Here is a 19,348-nt window from a genome sequence, read left to right on the forward strand (position 1 = left end):
TTATTATCAATCTGAATCCATGCAGTTTAACTGTCAGTGTTTTAGTGGTGTTGGTTGGTTGGTTGGTTGGTTTAGATATTTCTGCGTGTTAGTCCTCTACGGAAAGAACACAGGGATTGTCTTTACCTGGTATGAATGTGCAGCCACCAGGCGGTAATTCAACTAGAACAGAAAAAGGTTAAACCACACTTAATGCAAACGTTTCTCACAATGTATGAAAACCTTTACTCTTCAACAAAAACACAAACACACGTGTACATTTGGGCTAGGTGCATTACGGTTAACAGTTCTAAAAGGGTGGGGTAGGAAGTGGGGATAAACCATGCAAACGGTTAAAACTAAGAAAGGATAAATAACATTAATTTCATCTATATAATGAATTAATTTACAATGGAGTTGGTAACATTATGAAATGGTATAACAGTACAGTTGCATTGGATTATATATTTGAACACACACTTTACTGTTACGGTATGATACATCATCGGCTTTTTTTGGGGGGGGGGGGGGGGCAAAGTGCAAACACACTACTTCTCTAGTTTTTCAACTCAATCCTTCAAGTCGTTCAACTTATGTGAAAGGTACTCAAGAAAACAGTTTGTATCCGTCAGGATTTTCTTTGCTAGTTCTTGTATAATTTATTACCCTGGAATAACATGGAGGCCAAGAAGGCCATGACCTCTGTTGCTCTTGTCTTAGCCATGGTGCCCAAAATTAAAATGTTCTTATCATAAGGTTTTCCTATGGAAGTGCCCTTTTCTTAATGATAAAGGCCCTGCCATCTATAAGAGAAAATTCCAGGCCTGTGAAGCTGTAAAGCAAAGTTTAAACTTAAAATGTGAAATTGAGGCAAGTTTTCTTGCATCACAATTGGGAAAACCGGGCAAAGTTATCATTTTAACTTAAGTCACCCAAATTCGCTGTTGCATTAAGTATGAAGTATCATTAATTTTTCTCAAACAGTTTCTCCCACTATTTCATGATCATGACCAATCCTATACCTTGCCTTTAATGATTCTGTTTAAAATGCATGAAATAGCTCTTTTTAAATTGAAAGCCTCATAAGAATAATCAAAATGAAATAAATTCAGCACAAATGAAGACTATGCATTAAGATTGACGTATTAACATGTATGACAGATGGCAATATGTGAAGATGAAATGTCATTACTGGTGCGGTTAATGAAATATCAAGCCTGGGACGTCATCCTTGAGTAGACATGGAAACTTTCCCCAAGTAATAAACACCTGTTTAAGATCAATCTAAATGCTCATTTGGCTTCTTTTTCTCACGAGGCACCAACATAATGACCGAGCACACTTGCCTTCATACCTTCATGGAGTACATTGACTGACATACTTTTAATAATGTATGAGCTCAGAGTGAGAGTTGCAAGTATGGAAGTATAACCATACTTTTGAAGGTACAGTTAAAGGGACACGTTGCCTTCAGATTGGGCCCTTTGGGCTATAAACATGATTTGTTATAAAATGAATGTGGTTGGGAAGATATTTTTTAAGTATAATATTCATAACGTAACAACACTTTTATAGCCCATAACCCCCAATCCAAAGGCATTGTGTCACTTTAAGGTCTCAGATTTGAAACAAGCAAAGGTGAACAAGACACGTGGTCAAAAGAAAGTGAAATTTCATTAGAAAGAGTGAGACCCACCCCCAACAACAAAAATATGTAAATAAATATAACAACTTGGGAATAGGCAGGGGACTCATTCCCAGACCAAATTCTGAAAATCAAACAGTGATGGAAAGTGCCTTTCTAGTTGTGCTGTTTTGCTTTTTAAAATTAACAAGGAGGCTGGTGACGAAAGAGTGTGATAGATCAAGGAAAGAGTGCTTGTGATTTCATTCAACTTTGGTATGATGCAAAACTGCAATGCACAACTTAATCATCTTCCTTCTTGATTAAATCCATACAATTTTAAGCACCCCTCATTACATAAGATTCAACAGTGACACCACCTCATCTCACTCAGGTCTTTAACTCCAAACAGTCACAAATATCAATCTTCTCTTTTTCTATAATTAACCTAAATATCTTCCCAAACAAGAACAAGTGGAAAGGGATGTGGAAACGAGCAGCTGATCTTTCTAGAGAAGGTACAATACTGAAATAATGAAATGTCATACAATACTGAAACAATGAAATGTCAATGTATGATCACAATAGTCAAGCCTGATGCTTTGTTTCTGAAAAGGGCAAGAGGGCACCTCTATGACTGAGAAACTGTATGTTTCTATCGGAAAATTTCAAAAGGCACCTAGGCAATTAAGCTTGCTTATTGTCTGATTACAATTGTTTTAATTTTCTCGTCTTTTTCCTTGTGGCTGGGGGGGGGGGGAGCAAATAAATTGTTTACCTTTTTTTCAATCAGACATTAGAAATGATGTAAGGAAGTATTATAATAATTAAAGTTAATGACTCGCCGCATGCATTGGAAAGGACATTATAAATAATATTTAAAAAAAGGACTAGTTACCATGGTGCTATATCAGTGAAACGGTAGATTAATAATCAGGCAAAGTGTTTTTAGGGAGTGTGGCCAGGTTGTTTTGTGAACCGTAGTGGTCTCAAATCCTGACTATTTAGGATCCTTGTGTCTTAGCTCTAGAGGCCCATTCACACGAGCGCTGCAAACGAGGGTCCCGTGCGATTTCATAACATCGATGTTATGAAATCGCAAATCCACGTCGTGTGAATGCTATGTATGTTACGAAATTACCTGGGTCCCATGTTGTTCATAACACAGATCGAGACCTCCTCCAAAAAATCGCATCGATGTTATAATCACGGGGAGCCATCGTCTGAACCGAATGCCTGCGATCGTAATGAGGGACCGCTGCGTTGACACGTGAAGAACTATGGAGGAAGAAATGGGCGAACTATAGCATGCATATGTACATGTACATACATGTACATGTATATCTGCTCAACGCTGGACTACGATCCGTTTGGCTGGTGGGTTTTGTGGCCGGATGCTAGACCAGCCCAAACCTTGAAGCAAAAACATTGTTCAAACGGAAGCAGAATACGTCATTTGGCAAAGCTTTTCGATGTTTTAATTCACCATTTGTTATGTCTCATCAATAATTTCATATCTAAAAAACATTTTCATTCAACAATGTAGCGTTTTTAACGTCCAAAAATCTATTTGAATCATGGAATTTTGTGTTTTTCTTCGACTCGATCATGACTCGACGTTGCTGGATCGCTGCATTTCAAGACAAGCTCAAACCTTGAAGCAAAAACATCGTTCAATCGCAAGCAGAATACGTCATTTGGCTAAGCTTTTCGATGTTTTAATTCATTATTTGGTATGTCTCATCAATAATTTCATATCTAAAAAGCATTTCCATTCAACAATGTAGTATTTTTAACGTCCAAAAAGCTATTTGAATCGTGGAATTTTGTGTTTTTCTTTTTTTAGCTTCGAAAACGTAACCCCCTTCCCGCCGGCCGACGGGATGAGAGTTACGTTATCGCAAATGTTTTTAAAATATTCTACATTTTATGTGACTTAACTGATTTCAATGAAATTGATTTATTTTATTCCTTTTAACTGTAAGGTTTTTGTTTTAACTCAAGCCTCTTGCTTGTAGACTTTTGTCCATGCAGTAGGCCTACCCAAACGAGGGACGTATGTTTACATGTGTGTGTGTGCGTGTCGTGTGAATGCTCGCTAAAAAAATCGCACGCGGTAAAGGTGACAGACGGCTGGCGCCCTTAACCAGGGACCCGCGTTTGCAGCGCTTGTGTGAAAGGGGCTTAGCTGCCAGGTTTCCATAAGCATCATACTATGCATTAGGTGGAGGCTTCAGACAAACTCTCACCAGTAATAGACCCCTAGAATAAAGCGAAATGCTACACAGACGATGAGCTCACAGACACGTTTCTACGCAGAAAGAACAGCTATCATCCAATCATCTGCCTCCCTTGACCACAGTGAGGCGCTTTTTGACCCCAGTTGACGTCATATGCAAGGGGTCTCTTATAAGAGAGGTTTATACTTACTTAGAGGTGTGTTGGGGTTGCTGGTTTGGTGTGGTTTTAAGTTCAAGTTGCTGTCCCTGAAGGTTCCATTCATCATAGCGAGTTCCATCAATTGTCTTTTCTTCAACTCATCCTCACCATCAGCCTGTGATAAACAACAACAAATACAAACCACTCATATATTAATAACAATAATAAAAGTAATAGTGGCTTCTTATATAGTATGCATACAGTCACTCAGCGACGCTCAAGGCGCCTTAACATACAATATTTTCCTGTAATGGTTTACACGGTTCTGTGGAGTAATATGCTGCCATTCAAACCAGGAACACCGGGCGAACCATATGACTACAGTGTAAGAGTCTTACTTTAAACACCTCCATGCTTTAAAGGACACAGGTGTCACAATTGGGCTTGAACCCACACTCTGCTGTTCAGAAACACCAAAGTTTGAATCTGGTGCCATTACCTGCACAGTTAAGATTTCTATAAAATGGGAGTAGAAACTCAACATAAAAATATGATCAGGGGTTAACTGTATGTCTGCTTTTGTGGCTTCTCATCCATTAGGTTTGGGATAAGAGCTGTACTATAACAGACAAAGTATTCAGGTTTATTTCTCTACAAACCAAAAGCAACCAGTAGACAACTTTATCAGCTAATTCCAACTCACTTTCAACTCATCATGTTAAAGTTTACCATGTAAACCAAACCTGGTCATTTCTACCAGCTTGAACCAAAGAGTCGCCATGCACTCATCAAGTCAAAAGGTTTCTCAAGTATGTACCTGTAGTTGACCCTTCACTGGTAACATGAACACTTGAATATAGTCAATATTCAGTACTTAGCCTAGCATCATGTCTTGAATGCTAAATACCAGGGAAGTAGTAACTGCTGTGCACCGTGATCACTTAATGGAGTTCAAAAAGAGCTGTTTTGATACACATTTGTTCTTGTTTTGCATCAATCCTCAATGAAAACAAATGGGACAGTTTTGTTACTTTCTTAAAGATATTTTCATTGATTGTGCAGGACTAAGTAGCTCTGTGCATGGTCTGAGCATGACTTCTTCCAAAGACTATATTGCCACTGGCACAAAGCCACATATTAGAATGAACTTGCAAGGCCATTGAGGTACAAACAAATACATGGGATTAAGGATCTTTCGTTTACATCAAATAAATCTTTCAACGATGCAAGAACGGCACGTGCTTTATTTATTAACTTTAAAACAAAAGCATTTCTATAAATTTGTTTTAGTAACAATGGCAGCTAAATTCTGCACTGTAAAGGATCTGAAGACTGTTTGATAAAACTATACTACAGTCTTTTACTACATGCAATGATATCACTACGTTTCTATCATATTTGGATGAATGGTGGTTAAATACTGCGTGGTAGCCATTATTGCATCTGTCAATACAAGTCATGACCTAAAAAAAAGTACAGTTGAAATAGAGCAAGCAACTCTAAAACAAACCAATACATAATTCATTCCCAAAACCTAATTTTCTCTTCACAATCCACTAGATCGCTATATTTCTCAACCTACTTTGCCCACCCGGCATCCTACAGGAGCACAAATCCACTTTGGCATACTGCAGAAGGAAGGTAAATCATGCTCAAACAACTACATCAGTCAGATCCCTGAATGGAGCTTTAACTTAGAAACAAATATCTGCCCGATAGATCAAAAGATTTGGGAATCCAATCCAACATGAAGTTTCTTGCCAATAAATGCATTACACATGTAAGTCAAATGCTTTTTTATTTTGTATTAAAGGTGGTGAACACTTTTTTAATTTCGTACTTGCGCGGTAAAACCTGATGAATTTTCAGCAAGGGCAAATTGTGTAGTCATTTATTTTGATTATTTATTTTATGACAGCCATTAGTGTATTTATTCAACTTCTAAATTTGATTTACGTATAAACCTTCGGCAATGGATGATCCCTACTTTCTGTTTTAGGCAAGGTACATTTCACAGGCTGTACACAGGCCATCAGGGAAAACTACATCATTCTGTACGAAACAAAATACAATTTACTGGGGAGTTTAGTTTAAACCTTTAAGCTTCAATTTCCTCTAACAAATAGAGACTTCTTCAAAACAGGCTTAAGGTCTGCTCCAGTGACAAAATGTGCATGAACCTGCAGCCGATTTCCTTCAAGAAAAAAAGGAATCAAAATACATATTTGGGAATCCCCAAATTTTTTTTCTGGAGATTTTGAAAATCACTTTATCACAATTTTGCATTTCATATTGTAGGCCTATCATATTTGATTTTTGTTTTAATGGTTTTTTTCCCCGATAGGCCTACATCAAGGCCTTTGTCTTTGAAATAATAAACCAATTTCAGTAAATTGAGTGAAACAAAGTAATAAAAAAAAAACACTTGATGCAATTACAGGTATTTCATCAACATTTAAAAAGTGTGACTCCCTAAAGAGCAACATGAATTTATAAGTAACTAGATACGTGTAAACTTATCAAATACTACACAAAGCGCCCTCTGTTGATTAACTTGCAGTATCAAAGTATGTAGTGTAACAAATAATACATTGTATACAATAATTGTATACAATTGATATTAACTGGCATAATTTGTAAAACTATTTAAAAATAAGTTGAATGAGATTTTTCTTAAGTAGACTGACCTTAATAACTATATAAATTGTAATATATAGCAGGACTCCAGCTACCAGTGACTGCCTTGCCACAGCCAGCCCATGAGCATGCCATGTCTATCAACAATCCACCCAGTGCATATATAGCAGCCACCCTAATGGCAACAGCTTGTTGACATTTTGCAATGGAATGTTAACAGTGTTAGATTTTGTCAGACATTTGGGGTTGTAGTTGTCCTTGGTCAATATTATACATTGAGGACCAGAAATTAAAGGATCAATCTTAGACCTGGAATGCTATCTTTGCCAAGGGTTAAAAACTACTGGAACTTTCCAATGGGCACTAAGGCAAAAATAAGGGCAACAGAGACTATGGCCTTCCAGGCAATCCACTGCATATCCTATCAATTTGTATTACCCAAATCAATTACTTCTAACTAATTTACAAATCTCCATCAGCAACACTGGAACAAGACTAATCTGTAAGCAAACAGGAACAAATCTTCACGTGTACATATCTATACTGTTCAAGTGTAAATTTTCGTAAATCTGTAAGCCCTGGCCCTATGTTATTTTCTGACCGTTTCCTTTAATGCCTTAGCAGCCTGGCTTTGGAATTGGATTAGTGATGTTCTTGTTGGCCCCTGCTGGACATAGACCCCTTAGCAGGGGGGTTTAGGGAGTGCTGGGAGGGACAGCAGTGTGGGTCAATTCTCAACTGATCTCCAGCCAATGCTGACATCTTGAATTACAACCCCCAAGTCTCCACTGAGATTTAAATCTTCTGCTGACTCAGGAGGTTAGAAAAATAGGACATGATCCTATCAATAATGGAGTCTTCTCATCAAAACCGACCTAGGTAAAACTTCATCACAATGGAGGGAGAATATAACTTTGTTCAGCATAAAGCTGCACATGCACTCAGCACAAGTGTCTGCTCAGACCTGAAAGCCTTTGAAACAATACGCAAACACAGAGAAGTCATGATAAAATGATTGGCATGTCTGCACATCTTCTGGTTAACATTTCCTGGTCTTCTCCATGGACACACATGGTTCATGTTACTGTGTCTTCCCCAGAAACATTGTTCACAAACCACCGCAAACCAGGACAAAATGTGTTAATGGTTGCAAATGTGCAAATGATTTAGGAAGGCCTAGATGCCAAGGCAACCAACTACAAAAAGGCCTTTATGAAACTAGTTTGGAGACACATAATAATAATGAGCATTTATAATTTGGATGTTTACGGCGCAATGACACTTGCACACTACTGGCTAATTAAGTGGGCTTTGAGTTGACTGTGATGATAAAAATGTATTTGTTTTTGTAGTTAGTGACTGGAGAGACATCATAAAGATTGATGTGCGAGAGTTGTGTGTGAGTGTATGTTACAGACTGTTAAGCTCATCATTAATAGGGATATCACATTACATTCATAAGGAAGACCATAGACATAGACTGTTTGTAAATGCCAAACCATCATTACTTTATTATAATCAAGAGCCATGTACTGCATCGGTCATGCGATAGTCACAACTTATTCACGGTGTCATCATGGAGGGAATGTATAAAGAAAGTGCATGCTCTTCAATCCGTATAATTGAAATGATAAACTGAGGCATACAAATATGTACACAATTAAGGAGTTCTGTAACAAATAAATTTATCGCAAAAATAGGTAATGTGTGGTTTCAAATTCAAGATGTTTATGAGTGGCTAAACAAAGGTCAGCACAGTTTGGTATAATAACCTCTAGCAATGCATTTTAAACAAAAGCAGTAATTGGTGAGTTCAGCTTAAATCCATAACAAAAATCAATCAAAGACCACAATACACTTAGTCTTCTACCTCCATGGTCTTACATAAAACTTAAAAACAAAATCACAACTCGATTTGCCTCCTAACTAGTCCTAAATCCAACTGCAAACTTTTCCTATGTTTTGTTTTTCCTAAAGGTAATGCCTGTTGTTTGAAGTATGCTGGTATTTTCGACACAGCGTAAATGTCAGCTAAAGTATTACACACGGCTGTGTGAAATTCATCAAAAGAAAAAACAGTAACATGCTTGAGTGTCTAAGCAATGGATGCCAGAGCTAGCAGCAAAGTATGTGAATCCACATACCAAGCACAGCATCCAGGTCAAATGTGGCAAGAGACCCCCAGAGAGATGGGGGGGGGGAGGACTCACACATCTCTATGTTAAAAGGGAAGGTACAAATATTGTTGTCATCATCCCATCCTGTAGCTTCTGCGATCTTTGATTTCCTACAAATTATTTGAGGAGATTAGATTATTTAGGTTTGCAGAACTTGGCAGTCAGCAATATCATAATCGACCAGAGCATCCAAACAAGCAGTAGTTCATGTTGTGATTGGACGAAAATTGTCAAAGTAAATACAATGCAAATAAATACAGGCTGGACTGTTTTGACCCTACAACAGAGTCTTTGACTTAGCGATTATTTTAGTTGGTAAGCAGTTTGTAACAAGCAGAAATAGCTATAAAACAATTCTCAATTACTTTTTTATTACACTAACAAGGGGCTTCAAAATGAATTACTTATCACATTTAGATAAAAGTTCCCCCTCAGGGCAAAACTTAAGAGACCATTCTTAATCTTATCCTTGAAAAGAAAGCTAACTAATAAATTGTTGCCTTAACTTATTTGCTAGATAAACTACCCGTTGACAGTGTTACTACAAGTGCTTTAGGTTTAACTGCAAATAGAATGCCTGCCCTGGAAGTTGTTGACATTTTTATACATGATAAAATCTGAGGATTTCATTTTCTTAGCCCTTGAGCTAAAAACAGGTGCCTTGGTCAAAGCTCCAGTTTTGGATTATTTATTTTGGATGCAACCTAGGCACATTTGTTTAAATGCTCCATGTCCATCAATTGAGCAATGGTTTACAAACCTACAAGCCAAAAATGCATTGGTTTGTCCCTTGCTGTGGTTGTTACCCTGCTTGAGTTGGATTACTGATTGTAATAAAGGCAGGGTATACCTTTGGTTATTTCTCAAAACTGCGTACTTTGTTAGGCTTAAAGCACAGACACATTGTGCAACAAGGGTGTTTTTTCCTTCATTCAAATATCAAATAAGCCCAGATTTCCACTATTGTTATTTTATGCATATTGTTGTGATACACAAAGTGAGTGTTATTGGTCTTTGACAATAACTAAATGTGTCCAGTCCAGTGCCTTTAAGATAAGTTTGAACTGGAGGACATTTAGCTGGAAGGAACGATTTATGGAGCAACACTCTTGCAAGAGAGGTTATGAATTGTGGCCCCATAAAATGCAAGGTCTCAAATTAACAAGCACTTGCCAACAAAAGACAGTTGCTGAATATGAAATTCCACAAGGGGGGAGGTCAGATGTCATGGATTTCCAGAACCACAAATGATAAGTAATTAATAATATTGTGGTCGTTGTGCAAAAGATCAGCTAAACCAAAGGTTTATAGTGAGGAGGGTTTCCACATCACAAGTATATAATTTCAACAAAACAAGCAAACAAATGCCTAACTGACATTATGCACCATCTCTCCCCATACAGCTTAGAAAATACAGGGGGGAAAAACACCCCTTGAATTCCTTGAAACTAATGGCTGTCATTTGTTGCTGACACACCATGTGTCCAAAGTGAGAGAGCATTGTCATCACAGCCTTGATGGGTAATAGCCACATTCCAACAGTGCATTCTCCCCTTTGGATGTTATTCTGGCCGCAGCTTTCCTGACAAAAAAGGCCATCCAATTGTCACCTTCTGACCAATGCCCCCTTGAAGTAAAAACACCAGTGCTGGACTTTTTTGTTAGGCAGGAACGATCATGGAAGACAATTTGTAGGTTAAATAATAACTGGCGAGGAGCATTAATCTCTTGCCTGAGGGTGTTTCTGTCTTGCCTGAATGACTACTGAATCTGCAAAGCAGTGCAGGCACCATTTGTTATTGATGAAGTCTTCAAAGGCTCTTGTGGTTGCTGGATTACCCACCGTCTTTCAATTTTAGTTAAAAGGGAAACCAAGACGTCTTAAAAGTAGGAGGCTGACAAAGGATTGCAGACAGCATGACTGTATTGAGACTCCATGCTATTTGAATGGAGTGAAATCGAACAAGTAGATGGTTTGGATAAGGATCTTAAGTCTGTAGACAAGAGAGAATCTCAGCCTCAGTAATGTTTCTTTACCCTCCTAGGTAATGTCTATACCCCCAAGAGTTCTGTTTTATTCAACATGACAAACACACTATCTTAAAAGGAATAAATTGATTCAAACAGTGAGGTATCACCTCCCCATCCATACCCAAAACTTCTTAAATGCAGGAGGCGTGTAATTTACTTCACCACAAATCAAGGATACCAGTCCAGAGAAAGCATTCCTAATTCTAGCTATATTAAGAACCAGATTTGTTTATATGGAAATATGTTGGGCACCAAGGCAAGTACCAGGGCAAAGGTAATTGAAACTATGCATTTCCAGGGTTTGATTCTACAAAGTACCCTGGAGGTGAAAGTACTAAGATTCACCTCAAATATAGGTGGTTGATACTTCCTTAGTGACTTGTTTTTTAGGAGATCACACATTGCTAGGTAATTGATACAATCTTAAGAAAGATTTTAGCATTTTGTGAAATCAAGCCTATGCCGGAAACTGATTTGTGGGTGCTTTCTGTTCATGACATCTTGGGAATGTCCAACTGTGGTCGTCGCTGGTAGTCATTTCTTCATCATTGCTTCATCACTTGGCAATCCAGCACAGCCGCTAATTCAAAAATGGCCTTACTTTTGTGCAAAAGTCCTTCTGAAGGTTTGAGGTGCATTAGTCTTTGGAAAAAAAAGAGACATGTCTAATTACACACGCACAAGTTATCATTATGCTACAGACTTGTAGATAATGATGAACACTCCAACCCCCTTCCCCACACCAACAACATCGGGGTAAAAAAAACACCAAGTTTCTAATCCTTTATTTGATGGGTTCTATACACAACAAATTCCCCAGATGCAATGAGGCTTCTACTTTACTTCACAGGGTATCATCAGGGATAATGTATGAATTTGGTTAGCTGTGGAGTAGGGTCTGCTTTACAGACTGTTCATTAATTCCTCCTGCATCACCAGCACCAAAACAACTTGCATAGCTATTCTTGTTGCCAATAATCCTCGGTCAATAAGTCACACAAAACCATTTGTGAAACGGGTGGGTTGATTTGTACTAGGGACTCTGATAATCCACTGAAAGAAGTGAAGCCTCTGCCCAAACAACCAAATTTTGTTGAAATTTTTGTGGCCAGTTCTCCAATAATAATAAAAAGTAAGAGTCTCAATAAAAATCAACAACGGAAACAAAACGTTGATTTAAAAACTGTCAACCCACAAGGGACCTAACAAGTTAAAAGGCATCCAGTCATTTTATTAGAAATCCCTGGCCGTTGTACCAATGTGTCATGTTCCAGTATGATTTGTGGTAAACAAAAGATGACATATGATCTTGGGACCACATGCTGCGCTTTGCAACTTAAGACTGGTGCAGCACCGGAGTTGAAATTAATGATGAATATTGTAAGATATTATAATCAGAACTGTGGCCCTTTGTCTTCTCTAACAAGAACCCAAGAACATTTAAACTTCACAAGACAATTTGATTCTTCTTCCTGTGTAGCCTTAGTGAACTGCACAGTGTCCTGTTTTATTTCAGAGAGAGCGCCATAACCCCTGGGAAGACACCTTTTTGGGCAGACAATTATGTGAATGGAAAGTGTTTTTTGCTATGTCTCGACAAGAAAATTACACCAAAGCACCTGCCCATTGGATGTGTTTGTTTAAAAAGATTCCCTACAAGGTACTTTTAACAAAAATCTTCATCCTGCAGAGTACACTACACGCCCATAGACATCAACTATGAACCATAAACATCAAAGTTGCCAAGTAAAATGACACACTTCGTGGCATTCCTTCCGATGCTTTCCAGCTAAATTTCACCGCCCTTGAGGTGGTTCTGGTCAAGGGAGATTGGAAAATTGAAATTTGGTTATGTTTATTGTTCCTTAGGTGGTCAGGTTTGGGGTAGAGGTACATTCCTTTCCTACCATCTGTGACCTGGGTTCAAATCCCACCTGGACCAACGTGTGGACTGGGGGTGCATAATTGTCACTTACAGGTCAAATAAAGAAGCTCAAGCAGTATGGGTTTTTATTACATTTGTACATGATTTGTACCTTTTAAAGTATCGACTTCTGGAGCTTTCTAGAACATTCTGATAATTTAACTGCCAATTATTTTCATCAAGCCAATTTGTGTATTTATAGACCCATTTCAGTTCAGGTGTTTCCTGCATATCAATTGAGCACACAGCCTTACTGATGTTGTACCAATGACTTGAGACACTCAGACAGACACTATGGTAAATAATTGCTGCTCTCATTTAGTCAGACGTCTATTCTTGTCTTGTATTTAATAGACCAATTGGCAAATGGTAACTAAAAATTCCCCCCTCCATCGCCTGAAAACTCATTACTACTTTTACTTGGGCTTTTCACCAAAGAAAGAAAAAAAAATCAAAGAAAAGGGAAACAAAACCTGGTCCGCATTGATGTAAGAAGTCTTGACACACCTAAGTACCTTAGAGGTTGCCTGCTACTAGTTCAGAAGATTCTGGTTTATACAGAATCCTAATTCCATTACAGCCAGAGACCTATTATCATTTAGATAACCAACCATTACTAATCCCAGGCAAAGGAAATCTTATCAATATGGGGGGCCAGAGGGTCTAGAGTTGGGTGCTTTTTAGGGGAATCAAAGCAAAGCAATTGGCAGAGAGTCAACAACTATGTCTGGATTCCTTTACAGTTTGAATACCCATTAAGACATAATCCTACTGCTGCATCCAAATGAGATACTTGACCACAAAAACAGGCAGAAAAACAAAATTAATCACCCTCTGATGAGGAATGGTGATGTTACAATTAGGTTGCTTGTTTCATCATTGAATATTGATAGGGGTACTGAATCAAAACTGTTTTTAACATTTGGGATTCCATTCAGGAAATTCATTTAAAGAGAAGGATCTGGTTAACTTGGTTATTTTTGCTGGTTTAAACCTGCAAATATTTGCCTGACATACCATGTGGTAGTTGATTCCTGGAATGCTGGCACACGCTTAGATGTATTTATTTTTCTATGATATTTATTGAGGCTTTTTTCCAGTCGATGGTGGTCATCAATACACCAGGTGTAAAGTTTTCCCCTATGAGTATGTCTTGCGCTGGCTTATTCATGATTTGCTGCTAACCAAAAGGACTAGTAAAGTTACACCCAAACTGAGAGTGAATTCACATTTTTGTCATGTACATGTACTTCAGGACTATTGTGGAATGTTAAGTACATGTAGCCTGTATATAACACTTGTGGTTGAGAATTGCTTTGGGGTGAATAGAATAAAAGGGTTGAAGGTAACAGGCCAAGCCAAAACCAACGTCTGGGTTTTGTCATTTTGCTGATAGCAATATGCCCACACACAATTTTCTTATACTCAAATAATGAAATCAATTTTTTTTTTCCTCTCTTTCTATCAAACTTTGTGATGTCACCTGAATGCATGCAGCGTTTTAAGGTCAAAAAAGCATGGCATATACATTGTGTAGCACACCACTATGGGCTAGGTCCATGATTGTACATAATACATGTAACCTGGTATTGCCTTATATTTCCTGGATCCTCGATTCATCCACGAGGAAGGAAGCACCATTATGGGTTACAACAAGAACCCTCTTCCTGTCAGGGAGGAAAGCCTGGAACTGAGTGATTAGAAAAGACCTGTAGTGTTTAAGGCCATTTGAGCTGCACATTCTATGAACAATATGCTGTTATCTATGGGGTGCATTTCAAATGCTGAGGTTGGTATCTAAACAGATCCTTACACCTGGTTCATGTGCCCTGAAAGTTTTGATTTTAAACTGAAGTTTTGCAGCCCCTGGCTTGGCAGTGCCCCCTATTTGAGATAGGGTCAAGGCAATGGTTCATATAATCACCTAATGAGGGAACCAGACCATAACATGGAGAAGCACCATGCTTTGTTAATATTCACTCAAGTCATACAACGAATATTAGCAATCAGTAAGTGAAGTTTTTCAAATTAAAAGAGAGCTGATATCAGGTTGTTTAAATCACCAAACAACTGTCTTCCATAAATTCAACTATTTCCCCCAAAATAGACATCCAACTTGATAATAAAAACATTTAAAAAAACAGAGGAAACCACCAGAAACATGAATATTTGTAGTGTTTTTTACGATTTCTATGGCACACAAAATCTAGACAAAAATTATGAACAACAGCAAATCTGCTGAGAAAGAAACTGTGAAAACCTTTAGAAGCTACTGATGTTTAGTTTCGTATAAATCATGACAACCAGACAGTCTGCAGTTCCCAAAACCAAAGACGTGAAGGCCTAATGATGAAACTGAATTATAAGCAAACACTGACACACTGTTTATAGAACCAAAGAAACTAAATAGCTTAGGTTGTTGTAAGATAATGCTAAAAACATCCTGATATATTAGCTCCTCTTATTATCATTCATTCCTAAAAAAGTTCAAAGACAAATATTGCTGTCCAGTTACAAGTTAGGATGAATGTAAACAGATCTGAAGCAAACTCTTTTATTTCCTCATAAATCAAGGACTGGTTTCTGCGTAAACATTGCTGACACATAAATTACAGATTAGCGGACTGATTTGTATTTGCAGGCATTCCAAAAACCATTTTCTGTTCACAAATAAGTTGTTTTTGTTTGCCGTCCACGGCCTTCTAAGATCTGCCAGGGACAACAATCCCATTGGGATCTGACAATGACTGGAAATCATTACCCTAGTATGCACTCAATAGGAGCTGGTTAAGACAACACTTTTTTATTCAAACAATGCACCATATAATACTAGCATTGAGAATACATAAAATCATTTCTCAAGGCAATTTTTAAAGCCTTCTGCTAATGTTCAGTTTTCCGCTACAGGAGAATTTCACACTTGAAGACCCATTAATAAGACTTACACAAAATTGCATCTCCCACATTTGCACTTAACTTCACAAGTTTTCTACAAATAAAGGGGTATGCTATGCCTACACTTTGAAATGGAAAATGCTTTATATTTATACTGAGCAGATTGAAAGCCATGGAAGTTCAACAGCTTGTACAACCCTGAATCTCTGTTCATGACCTCCTATTGATTTACAATGGATCATAGAGACAGCTGCAGAAATCTTGACAGCAAAATGTCAAAGTAGATTAAAGGAGTTGTTTACAATCAAAATATTGAGGGATGTAATCCTTCATGATGCGGTGTGAAGACTTCTCTATCAATGAAGAGTGCTTTAATATCTTTAAATCCGTGAAGAAGGGGAGGGGGGTCATTACTCACCGTGGGTACTAGTAACTTCTTGATTTGTGAGACGGCTCTCTCCATCTTCATGGCTGCCCTGTTTTGTGTATCATCCACAGTGACCAGCACATGGAGATCATCTTCAAGATGCTCCCAGTTGGGCTTGCCTTTGTTTTGTTCTTCCTGAAAACCAATTTGTATAAGAAGATAAGCATCAAGAGTGTGTTGTTGCTCCGGTAACCTGAACAAAAAGTATGCCTTGTTTTTACCTCGCTTCTTGTGTGGCCGACTAGAATTAAAAGACGATTATAACAGCCAAGCAGAACAGTTCGTCCAACAATGAATACCCACTACATCCTCATTTAGGCGTGGCTGATTTTGGTAAATATTTTCAGGTCTTTCATATATAGGGTTGAACACATTAATTTAGCTTGAACCGCTTTAACAATAAACTCTCTGCTCAGATCTAGGTTTGATGGTTAACTTTCAACTTCATATACATTCCTCCCTTGTGAGTAAAACTAACCGAGCATGAAACAACAAAATATGTTTTTGAAAGTTGGCTAACACCACAGCGACCTGGAAACCTGGCTATATGGAATTACAGCCCTCCAGGATGGCATAACATATTTCTCTTGGTTTTAGTATTCCCAAGTTCCAGTGCTGTTATTTTTTTTTATTTGCAAGGTTCTCTGCATGAAATAATAACAGCCTAATTTCCCACACTCCTACAACCAGCTGGTGGGGTCGTTATTGATGGGCTTGTCCGTGGAGTGTTTCGATAATGAATGTAACTCAAGATGGCCAGAAGATACGGGTCTGAACCAATGATGACGTTGGCTTTGCATTGGTGGCTCAAAAGCCTACAGAAATGTGTGTTTATAAAATATGACGTACACAAATAAACACATGTTAAACAAAGCCAATGGAGTGATTGATTTCTTTTTAAAGGAAGGAAACATCTTTAATATTTCTTAGTCTTGTAGAGAATTGAGAGGTTTTACATCTGTATGAAAACCGATTTCAAAAGGGATCACTCCTTGCTTTAAAAAGAAGAAAAATTGAAAAGCACTCAAAATTATTGCAGTTGATGTAAGGTAAGATTCATCTCTTTTTAAAATCGTTCATTTTCTTACATCCTTGGCGCAGTCTAAGACTTTTCCTAAAAAAGTCTGAATCTCTGTAACATATGACAGGACATCAAGACCAACACTTAGGAGATGCAAGACCAACACTTAGAAGATGCAAGCCCTCGATGCCACGCCTACTCCGAGACTCAATAAATTTGATAATTATATTAAAGAGGTTTAACTATATCAATGTACCTTCTTCTTATCTCTTATTGAGCCCTTTCCTCGGACCATGATCTTGCATCCTGTCTCTTTCTCTAACTGCTTGGCATACATGCCTCGGGGACCAAGTATTCTGCCAACAAAGTTGAACTGCAAATACACAAAAGAAGAAAAATGCAAAAAATTAACATTCAGCTGAGAAATATCACACACGGTTATCAAAGATGTAATCACTTGCATGGTATGACTTCAGCCCAATAATGGGTCCCATATGGAACGTTGCAAGGTTGGTTGGGTTCTGCATTCAGAATATGAAATGCAATATGAAATATTTATATGGGTAAATTATAAATACACACACTGGCAATCATACCTATAATGAACCTTGATAATTAAGCGATCAAAACTCACAACTTCTTCTAAGGCTTTGTCGGATAAAAATGTAAAAATTTAAATCATAAATATATTTACAAATGGCCAGCTGATATTAGAAAAGACTGGTTAAACATTAGTTCCTCCTTTTGGAGTACAGTACACCTGGGCACCCTAAGCTTTCAACACCTTCTGATACTGTAATAAAAATTTCATTATAAAAACACAACCCCATTGCAATCAACCTTGTACATGTCACAGGCAATTTCCAATAAGGAGGTACACTTCTTAAGGGAAGATAGTTACTTTTTAAACGACAGTTGTTGAGAAAAAAGACAGATAGAAATATCAAGCCACTGTGACAGCAGCCAAGTAATTTGTCCAGACACCTAGCAATTGGATATGGACAGGAATAATCAGTCCTCACACCTGAGGATGCTAAGCAGTCAGCACAGCTCCATTTTTCAAATTATCGCAACGCATTAAGACTAAGCGCTATTTAATGGCAAAGGACTTGGTTGGAATAACTAAAATTAAGTTTGATGAAATATGCAATACTTGACACATTCTATGACGGCAGGATCTACTGTACATTCACATCATACCCTGGACAAGACATGATGTTTATATTAAGGCTAAAAAGACATGTGGCCTCATCCGGCTTCGTTGATTAACAGCCAAATAAAATGGGTAAATTTCCCTAATTGAAGTCATGTATACCAAACCATGCCAAAGGTTTTTCAGACTTGGATTTTTTTCTTCTTCACTTTTTAGGCAAACACTGTTCCATGCAAGCGTAGAACCTAAATCAAATATCTGTTTTCTAACCAGTCAATATTTGAATCAAATTTTTGCGAGGAGCATCTTTACAAAAAACTGAGGGATAGTTGTTGTAAACTCACTAAACTCAAGCTTCATTACAATGCAAAAATAAAAGCATAAACAACCAAATCTTGGCATTGTCTGCAATTGTTAAACTATTTCCTGCAAAGTTTTCTAAACTAACAGAGCATAGAAAGCAGACAAGATTTGACAATTAAGTGACAAGCCAAGTAAACAAGGTTGAAAACGCTGTTCGACAGCCAACATTTCAGATTTACAGATTGGTCTGTGCCCAGTAATTTTGTGAAATAAGCTTTGTATTGGCTCAGTTTTAATCAAGGGCTTCGCATGATGACAACTACAGGTTAAGATGAGAAATTGGCAATGTTAAATGTCATAGGTAGGGAAAAAACAAAATAGATCAGCAATCACTAACATAATATACTTTATACATTTTTCCTGGTTATAATTTACTATCAACTATTGGTGCCGAGGGGTGTTTTTAGTATTGTCAAACAATCAATGCGAACTTATAAATTAAACGGCAGCTCCAAATTGAATATTTTTTGTCCACTATTAAGTGAATAGTTCATACAGTCGGGTGATATGCAGTATGCACTCATTCAATATATCTAAATTTCACCCAACCCATGAATGCACTTTCAGGATCACTGGTTATCAATAAAAAGCCCACAAAAACTCCAGAAATTTCTACGCTGTTGACAGAAAACAGAAAGTTGATTAAAGGGTTCCTCTAAGGTTATCATAAAATGGAACTGATATGGCAGCCAGCCAGGGCAGAAAAATGGTTGTGTATGGGTTAAATATTTGAGGAAT

The 19,348-nt window shown here is 37.7% G+C and overlaps 1 protein-coding gene across 5 annotated transcripts in view; it reads right to left on the reverse strand.

Moving 5' to 3' along the window:
* LOC117296790 (protein quaking-like) overlaps window positions 1–19,348 on the reverse strand; it is a 65,642-nt gene that overhangs the window by 14,192 nt on the left and 32,102 nt on the right. For 4 of the 5 annotated variants that reach the window (XM_033779845.1, XM_033779843.1, XM_033779841.1 and 1 more), the window contains exons 3-6: window positions 17,351–17,467; window positions 16,065–16,208; window positions 4,034–4,157; window positions 127–162 (exon numbers count right to left, since the gene is read on the reverse strand). In XM_033779845.1, the coding sequence (XP_033635736.1) occupies window positions 127–162; window positions 4,034–4,157; window positions 16,065–16,208; window positions 17,351–17,467 (421 nt within the window). The remainder of the gene's footprint in view (window positions 1–126; window positions 163–4,033; window positions 4,158–16,064; window positions 16,209–17,350; window positions 17,468–19,348) is intronic. The other variant, XM_033779844.1, reaches the window with a different exon arrangement.

This window comes from Asterias rubens, chromosome 11, assembly GCF_902459465.1.
Source record: "Asterias rubens chromosome 11, eAstRub1.3, whole genome shotgun sequence".
Classification (NCBI taxonomy): Eukaryota; Metazoa; Echinodermata; class Asteroidea; order Forcipulatida; family Asteriidae; genus Asterias; species Asterias rubens.